Source organism: Acinonyx jubatus, chromosome A1 (assembly GCF_027475565.1).
Source record: "Acinonyx jubatus isolate Ajub_Pintada_27869175 chromosome A1, VMU_Ajub_asm_v1.0, whole genome shotgun sequence".
Classification (NCBI taxonomy): Eukaryota; Metazoa; Chordata; class Mammalia; order Carnivora; family Felidae; genus Acinonyx; species Acinonyx jubatus.
In genome coordinates, this window is record NC_069380.1 from 195,967,493 (window position 1) to 195,986,991 (window position 19,499).

A 19,499-nucleotide genomic window follows, 5' to 3' on the forward strand; every position below is an offset into this window, starting at 1 on the left:
CCAGGAGAAGGATAGAAACATTAAATTATTTTTTAAGTGTTTATTTATTTTGAGAGAGAGAGAGAGAGAGGGCACAAGCAGGGGAGAGGCAAAGAGAGAGGGAGAGAGGGAATCCCAAGGAAGCTCCACCCTGTCATTGCAGAGCCCGACATGGGGCTCTAACCAAAGGAAGTGTGAGATTATGACCTGAGCCAAAACCAAGAGTCAGACTCTTAACCGACTGAGGCACCCAGGCACCCCCAAAAATATTAAATAATTTAAAATGTCTATGTTTTTATGCTTTTATTATTTTCCTTCAAACATGTATACTAACCTATGAATTTTCTAACAACGTTTACATTTTAACACCTTAAAGGTGTTAAAAACAAGGATATAAGCTTAGAAAACTTGATAATCCAAAGACAGAAAAGGAAAAAAAAATCAAAGGGAAATCATGATAAATACACACAGTAAGAAATACATCTAAATATTTCATGCAGTAAGAACTGAGCTCGATTCATTTATTAGATTATCAGATTATATTTTAAAAATCAAGCTACATGCTACTGCTTCTAAGAAACAAACTTAAAACAAAGGTACATTGAATATGTAATAAAAAAGATGTCATGCAAAGCATGAAACAAAAAATGATATTATCAGGCAAAACAATTTAATGGTAAAAGCATTACATGGAGATAGAGTGGGCCTACATAATAATATAGGATATAATCCAATTGAGAGAAATCACAAATGTATAATCACATGACAACATAACCTGGAAATATACAAAAGAAAAAATGGACCAAAATTTTTTTTAATTTTAAACTGTCCTTTCATACTGAAGGATTTTTAAACGCCAATCTGTGTGTTTCTATTTGCCACAAACAGCCAAAAAAAGGAAGGACAGGTGAACCAACAAAATTGCAAATACATATATGTGTGTGTGTGTGTGTGTGTGTGTGTGTGTGTGTGTGTGTACATATATATATATATCTCTACACACTCCAAATAGAGAATTTGTATATAAATATACACACACTCTATAAATTATTTTCACATATATATGGTATATTTTTTAAAATAATTATGCATCAGGTCATGAAAAAAATCTCAACAAATTACAAAGAATGGGATCATAGAGACCATTTTGTCTTACTGCAATAGATTTTCCTTGTATTTGTCCTTGAAGTTAGAAGACATTAATACATAGGATTTTATAAGCATATTGCATATATACATGCATGCTCTTGTGTATTAAACAATGCTGAGGATATGTAGAAGAAAACATTTACTTAGCAGCATATATTACTTAGCAGCATATATTTTTCAAATTTAAAATACTGTCTCATATTTTGGGGAGGACATCTGGCTAACTCAGTTGCTAAGACAGAGTTATTTTCAACATGTAATATGTGAGCTGTAAATTAGCATACCAAACCAACATTTTTATTCTTTTTTCCAACTAATTATTTGAGAATCTCTGAAGAAACAGTAGTAAACTAGTTACAAATATTTTTGTTAAGCTTGAGGAAATGATTTGAGGTGTTTTGATTTTTTTCCACTGATGTTGTATACCATTTGTGGGTTTTTTTTAATGTTTATTTATTTTTGAGAGAGACAGACAGAAAGACAGAGCGTGAGTGGGGAAGGGGCAGAGAGAGAGGGAGACAAAGAATCCGAAGTAAGTTCCAGGCTCTGAGCTGTCAGCACAGAGCCTGACGCAGGGCTTGAGCCCAGGAACCAAGAGATCATGACCTGAGCCAAAGTCGGACGTTTAACCGACTGAGCCACCCAGGCACCGCACCATTTGTGTTTTTTAAAATCACAGTGACCACTGACAGCAATTCTCAGATCATCACCAGTAGGTGAGAAGTAAGGCAAGGTCACGTTCAGGATTCCAGTGCGGTTCGGACTCAGGGAGGTCAATGGGAACTAAAGTCTTCAATGACTTCTGGGCTCCCAGGATACGAGATGACAGCTTAAAACAAAAACAAAACTTTGATCCACAATCTACAGGAAAAGAAAAATCCTGGAGAGGTTTAAGAGAACTGATTTTTACACTTAAGCAAGTAAAAAATTAGATAAAAATATAAGATGATATTAGAATCCCTAAATTTTGAAAGCAGTCTGGGGTACATAGGCAATATGCTGTAGGCCTGTGTGATTTGCCTGGCTCCCCCTTCCTGCAGTTCTAGATTTGGGGTCCCGGTGGATACAAACCCTGTGTGCCTTTCCATCTGCCTTCTCTTTTCTGAGGGTGTCACCTGCCTCCCAGACCATGGTGCTGCCACCAGAGCCATTGCCAAGTCTCCCAAGGTGACTGGAAGCCAAGTTGAAACCCCGAGCCTGTGTTTCTCACCCGGAGTGAGCCCCGACCATGCTAGGTCATCCTTCTGCTCCCGGCATGGATGAAATGTCACACCGTGGGGCATGAGGTCTGGTTTTCTGAGCAGCAGCTAAGAGGTTGGGCGATGTACCCCAGAAGTGCAGGAGAGTCTACACCCTGTGAGCTAAAGGGGAAACAGGAAATAGTAGGGGCTGGGGCAAGCAAATTCCCTCTTCTTTCTTTCCTGTAGATTGCTTTAAGATTTTATTTCTTCTCAAAGATCTTCGGGAGAAGTTCCAGGTACTAAACCAACATCCTTGCCAAGAGCCTGCTGAGTCTCTTCATAGCTCATTGTGAAGTGGGGGCCAGCATGGCAACACATCACCTCACGTTGCTTCCCTTTTTTTTTTCTTGCCTCTTTCCCCCCTAACTTCTCACTTTTACCAGTCTGGGTGTGCCCTTCCCAAATAGAGTGCCAGCACTTCATTCCTTGTCTCAGGCTGTATTTTGTAGGACAGGTTTTTCTAAGAGAGCTATAACAAGAGTATTCACTTTACAGGAGTGCTGGATAGTTCTCTCCTTGCCCCCAGGAGTCACTCTCCACCTTTTTCCCACCCTGCCCTCTGCCCTGGGAGGCCTGTTGAACTGTATCAACAGGGTGCCTGCACCTTCTGGTTATCACTTAAGTCCCAATAGGGTGCCCTGGTGGGAGATTAGAGGGAGAAAGTATTTATTCTTCTAGCACCTGAGAGAGGTCACCTGGGGCTGGTTGTGTCCCTCATATGAAAGTCACAGCTGTTGGTCTTCTCCGTCTGACTTTCTTGATCTCTGAGACAAGCTTCCTCCTGCCATTTCTTTGGACCCAGGGGATATAACAGCTCCACCCTGCTACCCTCAGATTATACCCTATCCCTTGCAACTCTTCTTCACCCTGCCCACTCCTTTGGAATGTATCTCTTTATAAGTAAATCACTCCAATTTGAATGATTTCAGTTTTGACATTGTTACCTGTTTCCTGTTGGGACCAGTAGTGAAAAGGAATGGTTAAATTAGAATACTGTTTATCTTTGTTGGAATAGTGCATAGCCATTACAAATCGGTTAATGTTTGGTAGTAAAAGCAAGTGATGCACTTAAAAAAAAATCACTTAAGAAGTCTAACAGTAATGGGACACCTGGGTGGCTCAGTCAATCCCTCAGTGTAGGTTTGGGATTCTCTGTCTTTCTCCCTCTCTCTCTGCCTTTCCCCAGCTCTCATGCACCTGCTTGCTCATTGTCTCTCTCTCTCTCTCTCTCTCTCAAAATAAACTTTAAAAAAAAAGGAAGAAGTCAAGCAGTCAGAGTTCTGGCAGGAATCAGAATTCCGTCACCTGAAAGGACTTTAATGAAGAGACCATTTATGGGAAAGTGGACAAGTAAAGAGAAGCAGTAGGGGATGGTGAAGCACGCAGGACAAGAAAGGCAGAAAACATTGCCACCCCAAATGCCGAAGGGACAGAAGGAAGAAACTGTTAAGACGCCTGAGCCCAGCACAAGTGGGAGCCCTGGAGGAGTGGCCACCTCTCCAGAGGTGTAATCATCGAGGGACACAGGCCTGCCAACACCTCATCTGTGGCAGGTTGACAGAAGGATATGCCCTGCCCTTTCTCCCCTCCTACCCACTGATCTTCTGTCACTGGCTCACTGTCAGCACTCCCATTGGCTGAACCTAGTTGAAACAAGAATGATGTGGCCCATCGGGGTCAGCCTGCTTGGGCTCAGAGTGGGGCCGACGAAGGCAAAGGATGGGTTTGGTTGGCACAAAGTGAGGCAGGCAACAGACAGTAAACAGGACTACTGGGATTTCAAACTCCATGGAAATATAATCTTGTGAAAAGCAATACATGTATTTATGCGTAGGGGAAGACTGAACTAGAAATTTCACATAGCAACTTCATGATAATAAAAGAGTAAGAAATATTTTTTATTTGTTATAGTGTTTCGTATATTTTCCAAATCAAAAAAATTGGCTGCATAATACTTTAAAATTTATCTTAGAAACAAATAAAGTCTAACTGGAGGATGTGATTATTTTAGTATTCATTTTTAAAGGAAAAGTTTCTCTCAGTGGCTCCTCGTGGTAAGAATTTTACTTCCCGAATTTTCCCAGAAGTAGGACCTCATCTAGAGTAAGGTTAAGGCCAAATGAGAGGGGTTTTTTGTTGGTTGGTTGGTTGGTTGGTTGTTTTCTCAAAGCACTAGTTGGTTTTCACACCATCCTGCCAAACATTGGGAAAGAATAATCTAGTGTGGGACAAATGGTATCCCAGCTCTAATCATATTAGTAGAGGTAATCCCAATAACTACGATTATCTTTGTAACGTAGCGGAGCTGGTCCGTGATAGTCACTTTGTCAAACAAAATTTCTTAGAGTTAGATGCACAAACCTCAGTGGATAAACATTAACATACAGCTTCGTAATTCTTTCAGTTTAATTATATTGTAAACAAATGTCTCGGATCACATTTGTTTTCAAAACTACTTTTAGAACTGTTTGATTTCTTTTTCTATTGCTCCGTATCTCTCCTGTTTTCACCAGAACTACACGCCATGCACCATGGAGTAGCACAGGGGTGCTGTCAGTGGCCTGAGTCTGCCCTGGCTCTTTCCACACCCAGCCTCTTCTATTCCCAGAGCCGTGCACAGACTCCCCGGCAGCACACGGTGGGTGCAGGGTAAAGGCGGCTACTTCCTCCCGAGAAATATTTAGCGTGTACAGAATGAGATAGCAAATGTTTGGAATGACCCAGAGACCAGCTGTTGATGGCAGTACTCCTACTAAAGCAAATCCTGAACTCCAACGTCTCAGCCCTTCCCTTCAGCTGAAGCAGCACTCGGCAGTGCACTGTAGAAACTTAGCCCCCTGTGGGAGCCCAGGCCTGGGAACCTCCCCGACCTGCCAGGCTATTTAAAGCCGAGGATTATGTAGAGAGAGCAGATGCAGTACATTTTGCCATCTTCTGAAATCTAAACTTTTAAACAGCATCAAAGAACACAGATTAAAACTCTTTAATTCAGTAACTGTACTTTTAAAAGTGGTTTCTCAATACGAACTTATAAGGGTAGGAGTCAACACATATCTTTGTACAATTGCATAAATATCCACAGAACATATGCTGTTGTCAAAAATACATTCAAATAGGATTCAGTTCATCTTTTTTAAAATGGGGTACATATTTAGAGCTTTTTAAAAATAAAATTCATATCTGAACATTCCAATATTATGTTTAAGGCAGTGACAGCTGTAGTGAATCATAAATATATTTCAGATCCAATTTCGAAGTACTGTATTTTAACCTTCACACTCTATATTTACAAAGTTCCACTTCAATTAAAATTCACGGAAAAGAAGAGCTTGTCCAAGTGAAGGGAATCACAGCTTTTTTTTTAGCAATATAAAGAGTCTTCATAAAATGGATAAGATATCAGTATGGTTCTTTTGCCATCAATTATTACAGAAGCAGATTCTGTGGCATTGTTGGAGTAACAAGGAAATAATTCCGAGTCTTCACTAGTCTGAAACCCACCTCCTAAACTGTCACTGTTTCGGGTGTAAGAATAGCATCGCTTTGAATGGTAGGAACATTTAACAATTTTCCTCTCTGAGGGAGAACAACAAAAACAACCACAACATACCAGGAACTATGTCTCTACTTTTAATCTTCACAAAACCCATTTCAAATGTGGTTAATACAAACATTCCCTGTGGTACCACTGGCTGAATTCTAATCTTCCTGGAGCCGTGAGAACAGGAATTGATGTCAATTAGTCCCAACTGGATCCTTTACTTCCACCACCAGAATTCCATCGTGACAGAGGACGGCAGACAAATCTTTGGTCTCAATGCCATCTGGCAGCTTATACTGACGGGTGAAGCTTCTTGAGATAAAACCATGCTCATCCATTCTGGTTCCGTGCTGAGCCTTGATCAGCAGCCAGCCTTCGAAGGTCTGAATGATGATATCCTCGGGGAGGAACTGGACCACGTCCAGCAGGATCTGGAAGCGGGACTTGCCTTCTTGGGTCGGCATCTCCACCACTGAGTCCACCCGAGGAGCCTGGGCCGCCCTGGCTTTGCTCACGTCCACCGTGGTTGGCCCCGGCAGCGCGTATAAAGCATGATCCAGCCTGCAGTCTTCCAAACCTCGAGCTTCAAACTCCTCCTCGTAGCGCACCGGAGTCTCTATGAGGTGCCTCAAGATGATTTTTGCCATGGTCGGAGTCAAAGCCAGCATTGAACCGCTTCGCTTCGGTCTATGTGCCGTCAGGAGCAAACCCTCGCAGTTGCCTACTGACTGGATTATCAGTCGCAAGGGCTCATCGCTTGGAACCCTGCGCAGACGCAACTACTTAATTAGGCCTGCATCCTACCGCCGCACACCCACTCTTGTCTTTTCACACGCGCTGACAATGAACAGCTATTTATAGGGTATGGTTCAAAGTTGCATTTAGCACACGGCCGGCTGAAGCTGCCCAGGCAAGGATCGCCCTTACATTCTCAGCTATCCTTGGCAAATGTGTCTGCTTTGGTTACCTCAAGAGAAAAGGAGAATTAGAATCAGAAGCAGCATTTACAGAATTTCTGAGTGTTTGTCCTTGTGAACTGCAGTGATCTAAGGGACTGTGACTTCTTACCATAGTCCAGAGATGTGTACTCATAATATGAGCTAAGACTTCTGTCTCCCTTGTCTCCAAGTGCAAAGCTGGGAGGGATGAATGTAGCTATAGTTGACTAGGAATTAAGATACACAGACACATATTCAAATTTCAGACATTCACCAAACTCTCAGCCCTCTGTCCTACACATTTTCTTTCCTTTCATCTTTTTCATCACTTGTCCTGAAGGGACATCTGAGCCAAGTCATCTGGGTTTATTATATTTGACTCAGCAAAAATGAGATCAGTCGACTAAGTTAGATAATGATGTCAAACCTCAGATGGGGGTTGAGTGGGGCATAGAATGAGGAACTTAGTAATGAAAATAAAGCCACAGGGGAGAGGAAAATGTTAAAGCGTTGAACTACTTGATAGTTAGGCCCAGAAAGCTAAGGATGAGTCTACTTGTAGCTCCGCTATTAAAGTGGCAAAAATAAATGACCCATAATTTCTTAACGATCACACCCTTTATATTCAACTTATATTGAAAAAGAATGAGGCAACTTTTTACCCACTGCTGGAGAAGGATCTCCAAAATGTGCTAAGTAAAAACAGCATATGATATGCTACTATTTATGGGGTTTTGTTTTTGTTTTTGTTTTTTGTATAAGTAGGTATTTGCTTATATAAATAGAATCTCTCTAAAAGATATGTGGCTGAAGCTGGGGCTACCTCATGCAATTGTGACAGTGATTGGGAGGAAGGGGCTGGAGGGAGATTGGCTTTTCACTATGAACACATTTGTGCTTTTTATTCTAACAGTGTGTTTAACGTACAAATGCACAAGAAGGCTTAAAATATAGAAAACTTCCACTCCACGGAGGTTAGTATTTTCTAGATCAGGTAGACTCAGGAATAACTTTCCTTAAAAATCATATCCATTTTCTGGGGGGCCTGGGTGACTCAGTCAGTTAAATGTCCGATTTCGGCTCAGGTCATGATCTCATGGCTCATGGGTTCGAGCTCCGTGCTGACAGTTCGGAGCCTGGAGCCTGCCTCGGAGTCTATGTCCCCCTGTCTCTCTGCCTCTTCCCTGCTCTCACTCTGTCTCTCTGTCTTTTTGTCTCTGTCTCTGTCTCTCTCTCTAAAATAAATAACGTTGAAATAAATCACATCCATTTTCTTAGAATGAAAGAAAGATTTTTAAAAAATGAAACTTCAGAAAACAGGAGGGAATGATCTCCCTTAGCTCCTTTTTATTACTCTGAAAACCTCCACAGACATTTTGGTGGGTACTTAAGAACATGCCCTAATAATGCTGTGCACACTCAGCTTTTTTCACCTGCACTTTACAGGTTGGTGGCCCTGGAGGGAAAAATGTACTCTTTTAGACATGTCAACATCCTCTGACTCATAAAATATTGAGAGGTGTTTTCATCAGCGCTGCTCTGAGAGGTAAGAATTGAGCTCATTGCCCGTGGCAGGAAATAGACAAGATAATAAGGATTTGGCTTTAAAATACTAGACATAGTCATGGCAAAATTGAGAAAAAGGTACAGAGATTTTTCATATAACCCCTGCCCGCATACGTGCACAGCCTCCCCCATTGTCAGCATCCCCCACCAGAGAGGTACATTTGTTACAACTGGTGAATCCACATTGACACATCAGGATCACCCAAAGTCCACAGTGGACATTAGGGTTTGCTCTTGGTGTGGTACATTATGTGCATTTAGAAAAATGTGTAATGGCATGTATCCACTCTTATGGTATCATACAGAGGAGCTTCAACTGCCCTAAAAATCTTCTGTGCTCTATCTGTTCATCCCTCCCTCCCCCAACCCTGCTCTAAAAAACTGCTGTAAAAAAGAAAGCCTATTTAAAAAATTAAAACTGAAAATCTTAAAACTAAAACTGCCTAAAAAATAAACTCTTAAAAAAATTCTGTTAGGGTGGTCAGAGGAAAATGTATCCAATTAATCTTACAGTTTCTTGCCTCCAGGGACCTCTAAAATAGGCAAGGAGGACCGGATGTGAGTGGTGTTTCCACGTGGGATTGTGTGAGTTGCCTGGGTTAGGCATGAGCATCTGATGCAACATCCAAGACTTCTCCCAGCATTTTCCAAAAACTGCCCTTTGACCCTGCCCACCCCAGAACTGCCCCCACTCCTCATCAACTACCTTGGCCCTTTCTCCCTCTGGAGAATCTACCAGGCTTCCAAACTGGTCTTTCTGCCCCAACTCTTGCCCTACTGTCTCTCGGCCATGGGTTTTTTTGTTTTTGTTTTTTCTATAAATACAGTCTAGTACTATTTTCTCTTCCTTGTGATTTTCCTAATAACATTTTCTTTTCTCTAGCTTACTTTATTGTACGAACACAGTATAATAGGTACAACATGCAAAATATGTGTTAATCGGCTGTTTATGTTATGGGTAAGGCTTCCAGTCAACAGAAGGCTATTAGTAGTTAAGTTTTGGGGGAGTCAAAAGTTATACTTGGATTTTCAACTGTGCAGGTTATTGGCACCCCTAACCCCCCAGCTATTCAAGGCTCAGCAGTACTTGGTCCCTGCTGACCTCCTCCTGACCTCTCTCCCTTGATCCTATGATTCGCCCACACTGTCTGTCCTTGAATACTACAGTTTGTTTCTTCCTTGGGCTTGTTGTGCTGGAGTCCCTTTTTCTTTGAAAGTTCCACTCTCAGAATGTCTCAAGGTTGCCCTTTTTGTACCATTCAGTCTTCAGGTCAAAGGTCATCTCTTCAGACAGGCCTTTCCTGACCATCCAGTAGGATCTTCCATCTGTCACTCCATTACAGTACTCTATTTTTATCTTCATCACCATTACCAGTATGTAAAGCCATCCTACTTATGAATTTATATTCCAGTTGGGGAAGGCAGACAATGGCAGTTTGAGGTCAGAAACATAGGGTTCATGGAGCACCTGGGTGGCTCAGTCGGTTAAGTGTCTGACTTCGGCTCAGGTCATGATCTCATGGTTTGTGAGTTGGAGCCCTGCATCACACATCAGACTGTTCTGACGGCTCAGAGACTGGAGCCTGCTTCGGATTCTGTGTCTCCCTCTCTCTCTCTCTCTGCCCCTCCCCAACTTGCACTCTGTCTCTCTCTCTCTCTCACTCTCAAAAATAAACTTAAAAAAAAAAAAAGAAAAGAAACTTAGGGTTCACTACTGTATCCCCAGCACCTAAGATAGTGCCTGGAAAACTATGGGGAAAAAAACGTCAAACTGCTACAGACTTTGTACTTATTTCAGTTGGCCCTTGATGCCACTGGGCCATCCTTCTGTGTACTTCGACCAGCTTCTCCTATTTCTCCAAAGTGGATACTGCAAATGTCTTCCACTCCTCAGGCTTTCCCTTGGGTACTGGTCTCACTCTCCCAGATGAAATGACTTCCCCTGAGGCCCTTCTACGTTGATACCCAGACATGTCAGAAAGAGAGGAGCCTCTTTGCCTTGCTTATGATTCCCTTGTCCCCTCCCCCCTCCTCTGGGCTTTCATTCAGCCAGTTACCCCTTCCTGGGTATTCTCCAGTCTCTCAGAATCCATGCTCCATCAGCCTGAAATCAAGTGTGCCCCATCTTTTTAAAACAAGACCTCCTAGACCTTCTGTCACCTTTGAGCTGGTTATTCTCATCCCTTCACAGCCCATGTCCTTGGATTTGTGGTCTGTATTCAGTTGTCACCCTCCACACTGCTGCAGAGTGACTTTTGCCCTACCACTGACTCTGCCCTTGGTTAGGTCGGTCAGCCTCATTGCTAAGTCTGTACTTCACCTTTACCTTCCTTCACCTATTCAGCATTTGACATAAGCTTCTCATCAGGAAAGAGTGCACTGTTGTTTTTTTTTTTCTTAGCCCTTTCAAGAGGACCAGCAGAGTTTTATTCAATTCCATGCATTCTCTATGGGGGCAATGTCACCCACAAGGGGACAAAAATTGGTCCTTATAGAGAAAAAATTGCATATAATTTAAGATTATGTAAAATTTTAGCCATTAGATAATGGTTCCTGGCCCTCCAAAGGCCCACAGTACACAAACAGACACATGGTGTATCTGTGATATTAAATTTTCATGGGGGAGAAGGACGAGAATTGGATGAAAAAATGTTTTAAAATACCCTGGGGGGGGGGTGCTGCAATAATAAAACAGGTGGGAAAGAGTGCCGTAGTCGGCTTCATGAATTGCTCATCCAGACCCCTATGCATAGGGGCTCATTTGAGGAGTCCAGTAACAGCTAGGCTTGGAGTCTAAGAAGGTTCCCTAGAAAGAGCGGTCTCTCAACCTGGATGAGAGGGATGATGGAGTGGGGCAGATGAAGCTTTGGGCAGGGAAGGTAAGGGGGGAGTTGGAGTGTTCCCTGCAACAGAGTGGCATGTTGCAGGACCTGGAGCCAGAATTCTGTGATTGCAGGACACAAAGGACTCTGTGTGGCTTCAGTGCAGAATCCAGGGGACAAAGTGGGAACATGAGGCTGGAGAGGTGAGCGTGGAAGGCCTTGTGTGTCATTTTTGTTGGGACAAAATAACATTTTCAAAGCTGCTTGAATTTTTACCAGTTGCTCTAGGAGTGAACCAGAATTCTGGGGGTGCTTTCTTCAAGTTTTTTATTTAAAGTCTAGTTAGTTAACAGACAGTGTTATATTGGCTTCAGGAGTAGAACTTAGTGATTCCTCACTTACAGACAACACCCAGTGCTCATCCTGACAAGTGCCCTCCTTAGTGCCCATCACCCATCTAGCCCATTCCCCATCTAGCCCATCCCCCACCCGCCTCCCTACATCACCTGTTTGTTCTCTATTATAAGAGTTTCTTATTGTTTGTTTCACTCTCTTTTTTTTCCCCTTCCCACAAGTTCATCTTTTCTGTTTCTTAAATTCCACATATGAATGAAATCATGTATTTGTCTTTCTCTGCCTGACTTATTTCACTTTGCATAATACACTCTGCTCCATCCGTATCATTGCATATGGCAAGATTGCATTCCTTTTGATGACTAAGTAATATTCTAGTGTGTGTGTGTGTGTGTACATCTTTATCCATTCATCAGTTGATGGACATTTTTTGTCTCTTTAAAATCAAAAGTCCTGCTGAAGATTTTTGTTTTGTTTTGTTTTACTTCCAAATTAAAGTTTAAGTTCTATTCTAGAATATAGGAGTTACCTTCATTAAGACCAAAATAAGTGCCTTTTTTACTTTTTTTTTTTTTTTTTTTTTTTTTTGCTTTTTTTACTTCCTACTTTTCTGACTGGACCCACAATAAGAAATATAGTTAGCACCTCCACCCAATGAACACACATGTGCACGTACTGGCACAAAACACTTAGCTTTACTACATGTGATACAGTCTGATGGTCTCTATTCAATTCCATTTAGCTTAACACTGAGTCTTGCAACTCACTAAGTTGATTTCAGTACCCCCAATTGGTCATAAACCACAGTTTGGAAAACAGTTAACTTTTTATGTTATTAAGCAAGGTGGTTTACCATCTTTATGGGATGAATTACTTCTCTGCAGAGACTGTGATGGTCTGAACTGGTTTTTCTCCCACAGCGGTGGTGAGACATTGAGGAGGTAGGGAAGTGAGAAGTAAGGCAAGGTCAAACAGCATGGCTCATGTCAAAGGATAAAGAGGTTAAGGAAGATAAGAATGGAAGCATAGATTTAGGAGCAAGGATGTCTCTGACGTAACTAAGGGGAGAGTCAGAGGCAAGGTAGGGGCAGAAGTGAAAGTCCAGTGGGTCGGGGAGTGAATATTGCATACAGACTACAATTTCAAGGAGCCAGGTGGGAGGGGTTGGAAATAATTTCCTTGAGGCTGGCATAAGCTCTGAAAGGCTTGTTTTGTTTCAATAAGATGCTTTTAAGAAAATTGACCAATAGTCTGCTGGAAAGGAGAGAGCTGGTTGGCAAGGGTTTCTGAGGGGGCATGGCTGATAGAGCTGAGAACTAGATGGCCAATATCATGTCTTAAACATTTCTTTTGAAGAATTCATGAATAAGGTTTTGTTCCGCATTGGAGCCTGCTATCAACTAGGCTTTGGGGGAATTAAGAAAAGGGGCTGTATGCATGCTTTGGGTAAACCAGAGCCAAGGACCTCTGCTGCCTGGAGAAGCAGTCATGAGATGACAACAGACTGTAGCAGCAGTCTGGAAGGAGATAAAGGGATGGACACATTGGAACGTGCACCCAGGATGTTTGAAGGGATATTTGACTGGACCTCTTTACAATCTTGTAGGCTGGAGTCAGCTCTGCAGTGTTAGCTTTGGAGCCAAACTCCCATTAGGGAGTTTATACTTTATATAGGAGCCATAAGAAGCACTATTACATTTTAACAGGGTTTGAGAGGCCAGAGAAGGCAGTCTTCCTAAGACACAGCTTAGATGGCATCATCCTTCCTCTGATCAAGTACTTGCAGTGGTTTAAAGCTCTCTTATGGGAAAACTGTTGCAGTCATACAATCTGATCTTGACAATTCTGTCTAAAGCTACATTATAGGATTTCCTTCATCATATATTCCAAACTCTTTGGTCTGAGATTCAAGGCCCCCACCAATAGGACCAAAAAGATAGGTGGGGAGGGTTGCTCTGGATGGTCCCTATCCTCTAGACTAACTGCTCTGTTGTCCTCCAAGCACTCCTGCTTTTCCCCCCCTCATGCTATTTCTTTCATTTGAGATGCTTTAATAATATAATAATGGGATGCTGAATCATGGCGTTCCAAAAGATGTCCACGTCCTAATCCCTGGAATTTGTAAATGCTCCCTTACTTGGTGAAGACATTGCAGATGTGATTAAATTAAGGGTGTTGCCATGAGGTGATTATCCTGGGCCCCAAATGCCACCATAGGTGTCTTTATAAGAGAAAGGTAGAGGGAGATTCCATACACACATACACAGAGGAGAAAGCTGAGCACAAAGAACATGGAGCAGAGAGAGATTGCAGATGCTGATCTTATTAAGATTTGAGTGATGTGGCCGCAAGCCAAGGAATCCCAGCAGCCACTAGACACTGGAAGAGGTGAGGAATGGATTCTTCTCAGGAGCATCCAGAGGGAGTCAGCCCTGCTGTTGGACCATTGGTTTCCAGCACTGGGAGAGGGTAAACACCTGTAGGTAAGCTGCACAGTTTTTGGTCATTTGTTACAACAGTCACAGGAAACTATACAGATGTCCTCATCCTCATCTTACTGCTGATGCTCTGATGTCCTTCCTTTAAGGCGCAACACTCCCTCTCCCTGTTGACTGCCCACATAATTTCAGCAGAAAATAATCGTCCTGCACTTGCTGGGTTTGAGGTTCAACCTGCACGTTTGTTATAAACTCCTGGGTCTAATTTTACACATTATGAAGCTAGGTACTATGCTAAGAATCATGGGACATAGAGCAGGTGTTCAAGAGCTAGTGAATGAGAAATGCTTTGAAAGATTCTACTCATTCATTTGGTTTCTATGTGCTCATGACCCTTCAGGTCCACAAGTCTGAAGAGACAGCTTATGGTTCCTGATGGGAGTTATCATCCTGGAATCAGGTTTATCTGGCAGTGCTCAGGAATGGGCATGCTAGGGGAAGAAGTGCAGATTCAGAATGAACCCCAACTATGTTTACCCTGCCTTCCCCGAGTCCTTCTTGCTGGATTCACCAATGTACCCACAGTCAGGCTCATCACTGCTTATGTTCCTGAATCCACTGTAGCCAAGGCAAATGACTTACCAATAGCCTCAGTTCACTGTTGCAGTGAAGCCAACCTTCCCAGACCCTGGGGCCTAACTACACAACTGGGTATTGGCCTGCCCTCTTGAGTCTCCAGCCAAATTCCAAATCAGAGCCCTTCTTACTCTGGGAGTTAGCCCAATGTGTAAGGCTGAACATTGGCCAAGATTCTCTCCTCACTTTGATTTCTCCCCTGCCAACTTCCACAGCCCTTCTTAGGGCCTGGACCCTGTCCTGAATCTTAACCCATGGCTAGGGCTAGGGTACCTCTTTGGAGCCCACCTGTTCTTTCTGTAGGCATGGATCCTAGTTTCTGTGCTCTCCACCTGCTAGCCAGGCTCCTGCCAGACTGTCTGTCTTCAGAGTTCAGACACCACCTGGGATCATTGCCTGCCATGGAATGATGGTCTGTAACCATTGCCCAAGTGGCTGTGCCCTTGGACATAGTGGAGCCTGCAGTGCAGCCAGTGAGAACAGCCAGGTAGCCTAACCACCCCACCTCATCCTCCTTTTCTGGACATTGATTTTATGAGCACCAGGAGATTCTAAGCACCATTGATTTTCTGAGAACCATTGATCTTGAACCATGTGTCTGTTCACTTGGGCCCATCTAATCTCTAACAAATCTACTACTTCATGGTGGTTAAGAACATGGAATAGGGGGGAATCCTTTGGTGTGTTACTTCGCCTGAGTATATTGCAATTTCTTTGTCTCTACAATGGGGGTGTAGTGACAAAACATACCTCCCAAGGATGTTGGGAAGATTGGATTTGATTCTGGCCATAAAACACTTTCTCCATAAGGCATTGTGCTAAGTGATCAATAAATACAAGTGTTTGCAGTTGCCTTTCTAGATCACAAGGCTGGAAACTTGAAAAGTTATTTGTTTTGTATCAAAAACTTCAATCATTTTTCTCTGCTAATCTTTAGAATCCTCATGAAAAAGCATATAAATCTAATTTTTTTGAGCAATACAGTTTACTGAAACCAAATGGTATTTAAGTGAAATAAAGTATAAAATAGTGGACACAGAAGAATGCTTTTGACTGTCATTGAGTGTTTGGTACAAGATTTTTACCTCCAAAATAGGACATCTACAAGCATCTGTCTTTGGCCCGCATTAGCACTCCCATTTGAAGAGATGTTTTCTAAGATATCAGAAGCTCCTTTCAGTTGCTAGGCAAGAAAAAAAAAGCAAAGCATGACATATTAGCTTCAGATTTGAAATAAGCAGAGATCTTCTCAGGATCTGTACTGAGCTGTAAAACTAAATCCAGATGTGATGTGACTTGGTGGTCGGAAAGTGAAGCCAAGAAGGGTTGCATATTTTTATGTGATAACTGCCCTCTGGTGGGAAAGACTAGAATTACACTGATAAGAGAAAACTATCTGAAATTCTAAAGGAGCAATTCTTACTCATCTTGCCTTTTGACTTCATATTCCAAATAAAAGTCCTCATACACTAAACCCGTTTTACTCTTTGGTCTAAACTTTGAAGGTTTTAGTTCATTCTTATTGGGAGGGGGGAGCAAGATGAAGATTGGGAAATTTTTAAAGAATAAATGTTTAACCCTTGCTTTCTGATTGAAAACTGCCAAGCGTAAACTGTGCTGATTCTACATAAATATAGCTAAAGAGGCATAATAGTAGTGTGATTAAAGGAACTGTTTTTAGGAAAATAAAAACCTATATTGATTCCTCACTCCATTTGCTCCAGGGCAAGTCAGAACCTTTCTAAGACTTAATTTCTTCTATGCCAGGAAGATGGGAAAAATACATATACCTCCTAAGGTTGTTTTGAGGATTAGAAGGGATATCAAACACTTAGAATAGAACCCAACACATAGGAAGTGCTCAACAAATGTTAGATATTATTATTTGTAACACACAAGAGGAATGAAGCTCTTTGAGGGGAAAGCCGACCCATTTCGGTCAGTAGTGGCTATTTTTAAAAGAATAGCACGTAACATTGCCCATATTTCTTTAAACATTAATCAAGGTCTTGGCAAATATAAGATGTTACTGGGTAACTCTACAAGCCACTAATTCTGTGCAGATAAGGTTCAGACCAAACCAGACCCTGGGAGCAATGTACTAAAGCTGCACTATCACACCAGGACTGTCTTTATCAGCTAAGATCAAATGATTTTTTTCCCCTTTTGACAATTTGCTTTTAAGCCCTTTGGTGGTATTAACATTACTTTTTAGTAGCTGAGCAACTAAGCTTGAGAAACTCAAGCCTGCTTTTTTAACCTGAGGGAAATTCCAAGGAAATTGGAATTTCTACAGCTTGCTCACAAATGGTTCCTGGGGGGTTGTGAGATATTTCTGCCACAACATGGTGTAACTGAGAGGTCAGATAAGGATGTCGCATTAAAGAAAATGCAGGATTGGACATAGTAGGGTGGAGAGTAGCATGAAGAACCAGCAGTGAGGTGCAGAGATAGAAGCCAGGATCCTAATTAGCTTTGTAACCCCGGGAAGATCATTGTAAACTCATAAACCTCATTTTCAACTGGAAAAGAGAACGAGGGACTGCACTAAACTTATAAGGTCTCCTTCAAATTAAAAAAAAAAATTTATGAAGGAGAAAAGAAAAAGAAAAACAGAAAAGACTTAGGGAGTATGCTGATTTTTTATGTATATATATATGTGTGTGTGTGTGTGTGTGTGTGTGTGTGTGTATACACACACACACATATATATATATATATCTCGCCTGCCAGAGTGCTCTCCAAAACGTGATCATTTTCCTCCTTGTGCACCACTTCTGAACCCAGCAACTCCCTTCCTATCCATTTCACAGTATCATCCAGGATTACCTTATCTTTGGCAGTGCCTCAAAAGCACATTTTTTATCTGAGGGCCATCAGATAGGAGGAGTTAATTAATAGGTATTCATCCTCATGATGCTGTAAGAGAGACTCCCATGTTTCTACATTATTCCCCCACACTCTTGGAAGACCTGCTTTGTATGTCCCCTTCTCTGAATGTCTGATCCAATGGCACCCATAGCTGGGCAACTACTATGTGGCCTCATCCACAGTCCAGGTGACTGGACCCAGGTTGGACCCCTGACAAGAGCTGAGCCAAGCATGTTCTCTAGGGGATATGGAATCAAGATTCTGAGACAAGCCCTTATAAACCCTTGGACTGAAGTGTGCATAGGGTTGAAGTGGTCATTTCCTTCCATGAGAGGGCCAAGGCAGAGAAGGTCAGTCTGTATTTCTGCCTCACTCTCTTTCCTCTGTAAGGAATAGCAGAAACAAGGATGCACACAACCTCAGAGAGAATATTTTCCTTGCTGTTAGGAATTCCCTAGAAACCAAAAAATTGCTAAGAACCAATTCCCAAGCTGCGTGGTAATCTTGTGCTCTGGGAAACAATATTTGTGTCATTTGGATACAATTATCTCTATTTCTAGAGCTAGTCTGAATAGGTTTCTGTTAGCCTTTAAAAAGAAAAAACCTACTGGCAAAAGATCTTTGGTTATTTATAGTGGGGCTCAAGACCCCAATGAGTCCATGACTTGAAGCACTAACTCTAAGAAAGAGTATTTCAGACACAATACAGGCTATTAGAGACATATTTTGGGACAGAAGGATCTTCCTGGGGTCCATCAAATTCACAAGCAACTTCCTGGGCCATCTTCCTGGCCTTGGGAATTCTAGAGGGACATGCTTGGCTAAGCTGTGTCATTTGTAAAACAGAGAGTAAGAAAGATCTTATATCTCATAGATGGAAAAAAAAATAAAACTCAAGATGGTATTTCTATAGCCTAGACTCAGAAAATTCTCTTTGAAGGGCCTCTTGGAGGAAGAAGGAAGGCTTAGACAACTACTGTTCTCTGTTCCCATGTTCATGGCCCATCTATTCAAACCCCATGAGAGGAAGTGTTGCATGACAGTCAGAACACAAGCTGCCAAGCGGGTTGTCTAAGTGCAAATCCTGACTCCACTCCTAACCGGAAGAAGTTCCTTAGTATCCGCCCCACTGGATTCTTAGAACACCAAAACGGTTCATATGCAGAGTATCTTGTAGGTACCAGACACAGTTCTGTGTCTTCTACATAAAAATAAAAGCATGTATGCATGTAAAGCATTAGCTTATTGGTCACAGGGGGAACTGGAGAGACTAAGAAACTGGATGTGTGGGTTGTATACATGTGTGGAACCCATGGTTAGTACTTTATGTGTAATGTCCAGTGGCGATTAATGAAAATTTGTATTAGAAACTTACCACCTACAACAATTTGTCAGTAATAATCAAAGGACAGAACACAACCCAATGGTTTATTTACCTCTATACGTGTCAGACAAGAGCCCTCACAGTGGACTGACTATTCTGATGATGTCTTTTTCTAAGTCCCACAGCAAAATGCACCATCTCATGGCAAATTCATGGGCTTCATAGATGGAAGGATGCCAAGACAGCAGATGGTCTCCTCAAGTACAGTGTCGTATCAGCACACTAGCTCAGAGTAAACACTCAAGTGTTCATTTCTTCTACAAAACATTAACTTTACTGTGTCACCAAGCAGCATTGCAACAATCTAGCCATCTCTTAAGCACCTCCTTGCGATAACATCTTGGTAGTTATGGCATGTGCTTTTATGAAATGTGTTACATTCACTTCTCACAACACTGTGCATTACTTCTCCCAACCCCTGAAGAGTGCAGACTTTTATACTCCTACCGCCTTCAAGAAGACTGTACGTGCAAAACCCATCTTTACACACTCGCCACCTGCATCTCCTTCTCCTCCCTACCCTTCCTGCAAACACACACATCCCACTGACCTTTACCCACTGAAATGTTTCCCCAGATTT

At 42.1% G+C, this 19,499-nt stretch overlaps 1 protein-coding gene and 1 long non-coding RNA gene across 2 annotated transcripts in view; one reads left to right on the forward strand and one right to left on the reverse strand.

Moving 5' to 3' along the window:
- The window catches only part of LOC106987826 (uncharacterized), a 51,129-nt gene extending 33,785 nt beyond the window's left edge, over positions 1-17,344 (forward strand). The window contains exon 4 of the long non-coding RNA XR_008289376.1: positions 8,295-17,344. This is a non-coding gene — a long non-coding RNA (uncharacterized LOC106987826). The remainder of the gene's footprint in view (positions 1-8,294) is intronic.
- On the reverse strand, positions 5,338-6,769 carry HSPB3 (heat shock protein family B (small) member 3). The gene has a single exon (XM_015086142.3). It carries the CDS (start codon positions 6,576-6,578, stop codon positions 6,105-6,107), a length of 474 nt encoding a protein of 157 aa, XP_014941628.1. The 5' UTR covers positions 6,579-6,769; the 3' UTR covers positions 5,338-6,104.
- Positions 17,345-19,499: the final 2,155 nt, after the last annotated feature.

Coding starts and splice junctions, on each gene's coding strand:
- HSPB3 (XM_015086142.3), bottom strand. CDS start 6,578: ATGCTGGCTTTGACTCCGACCATGGCAAAAATCATCTTGAGGCACCTC.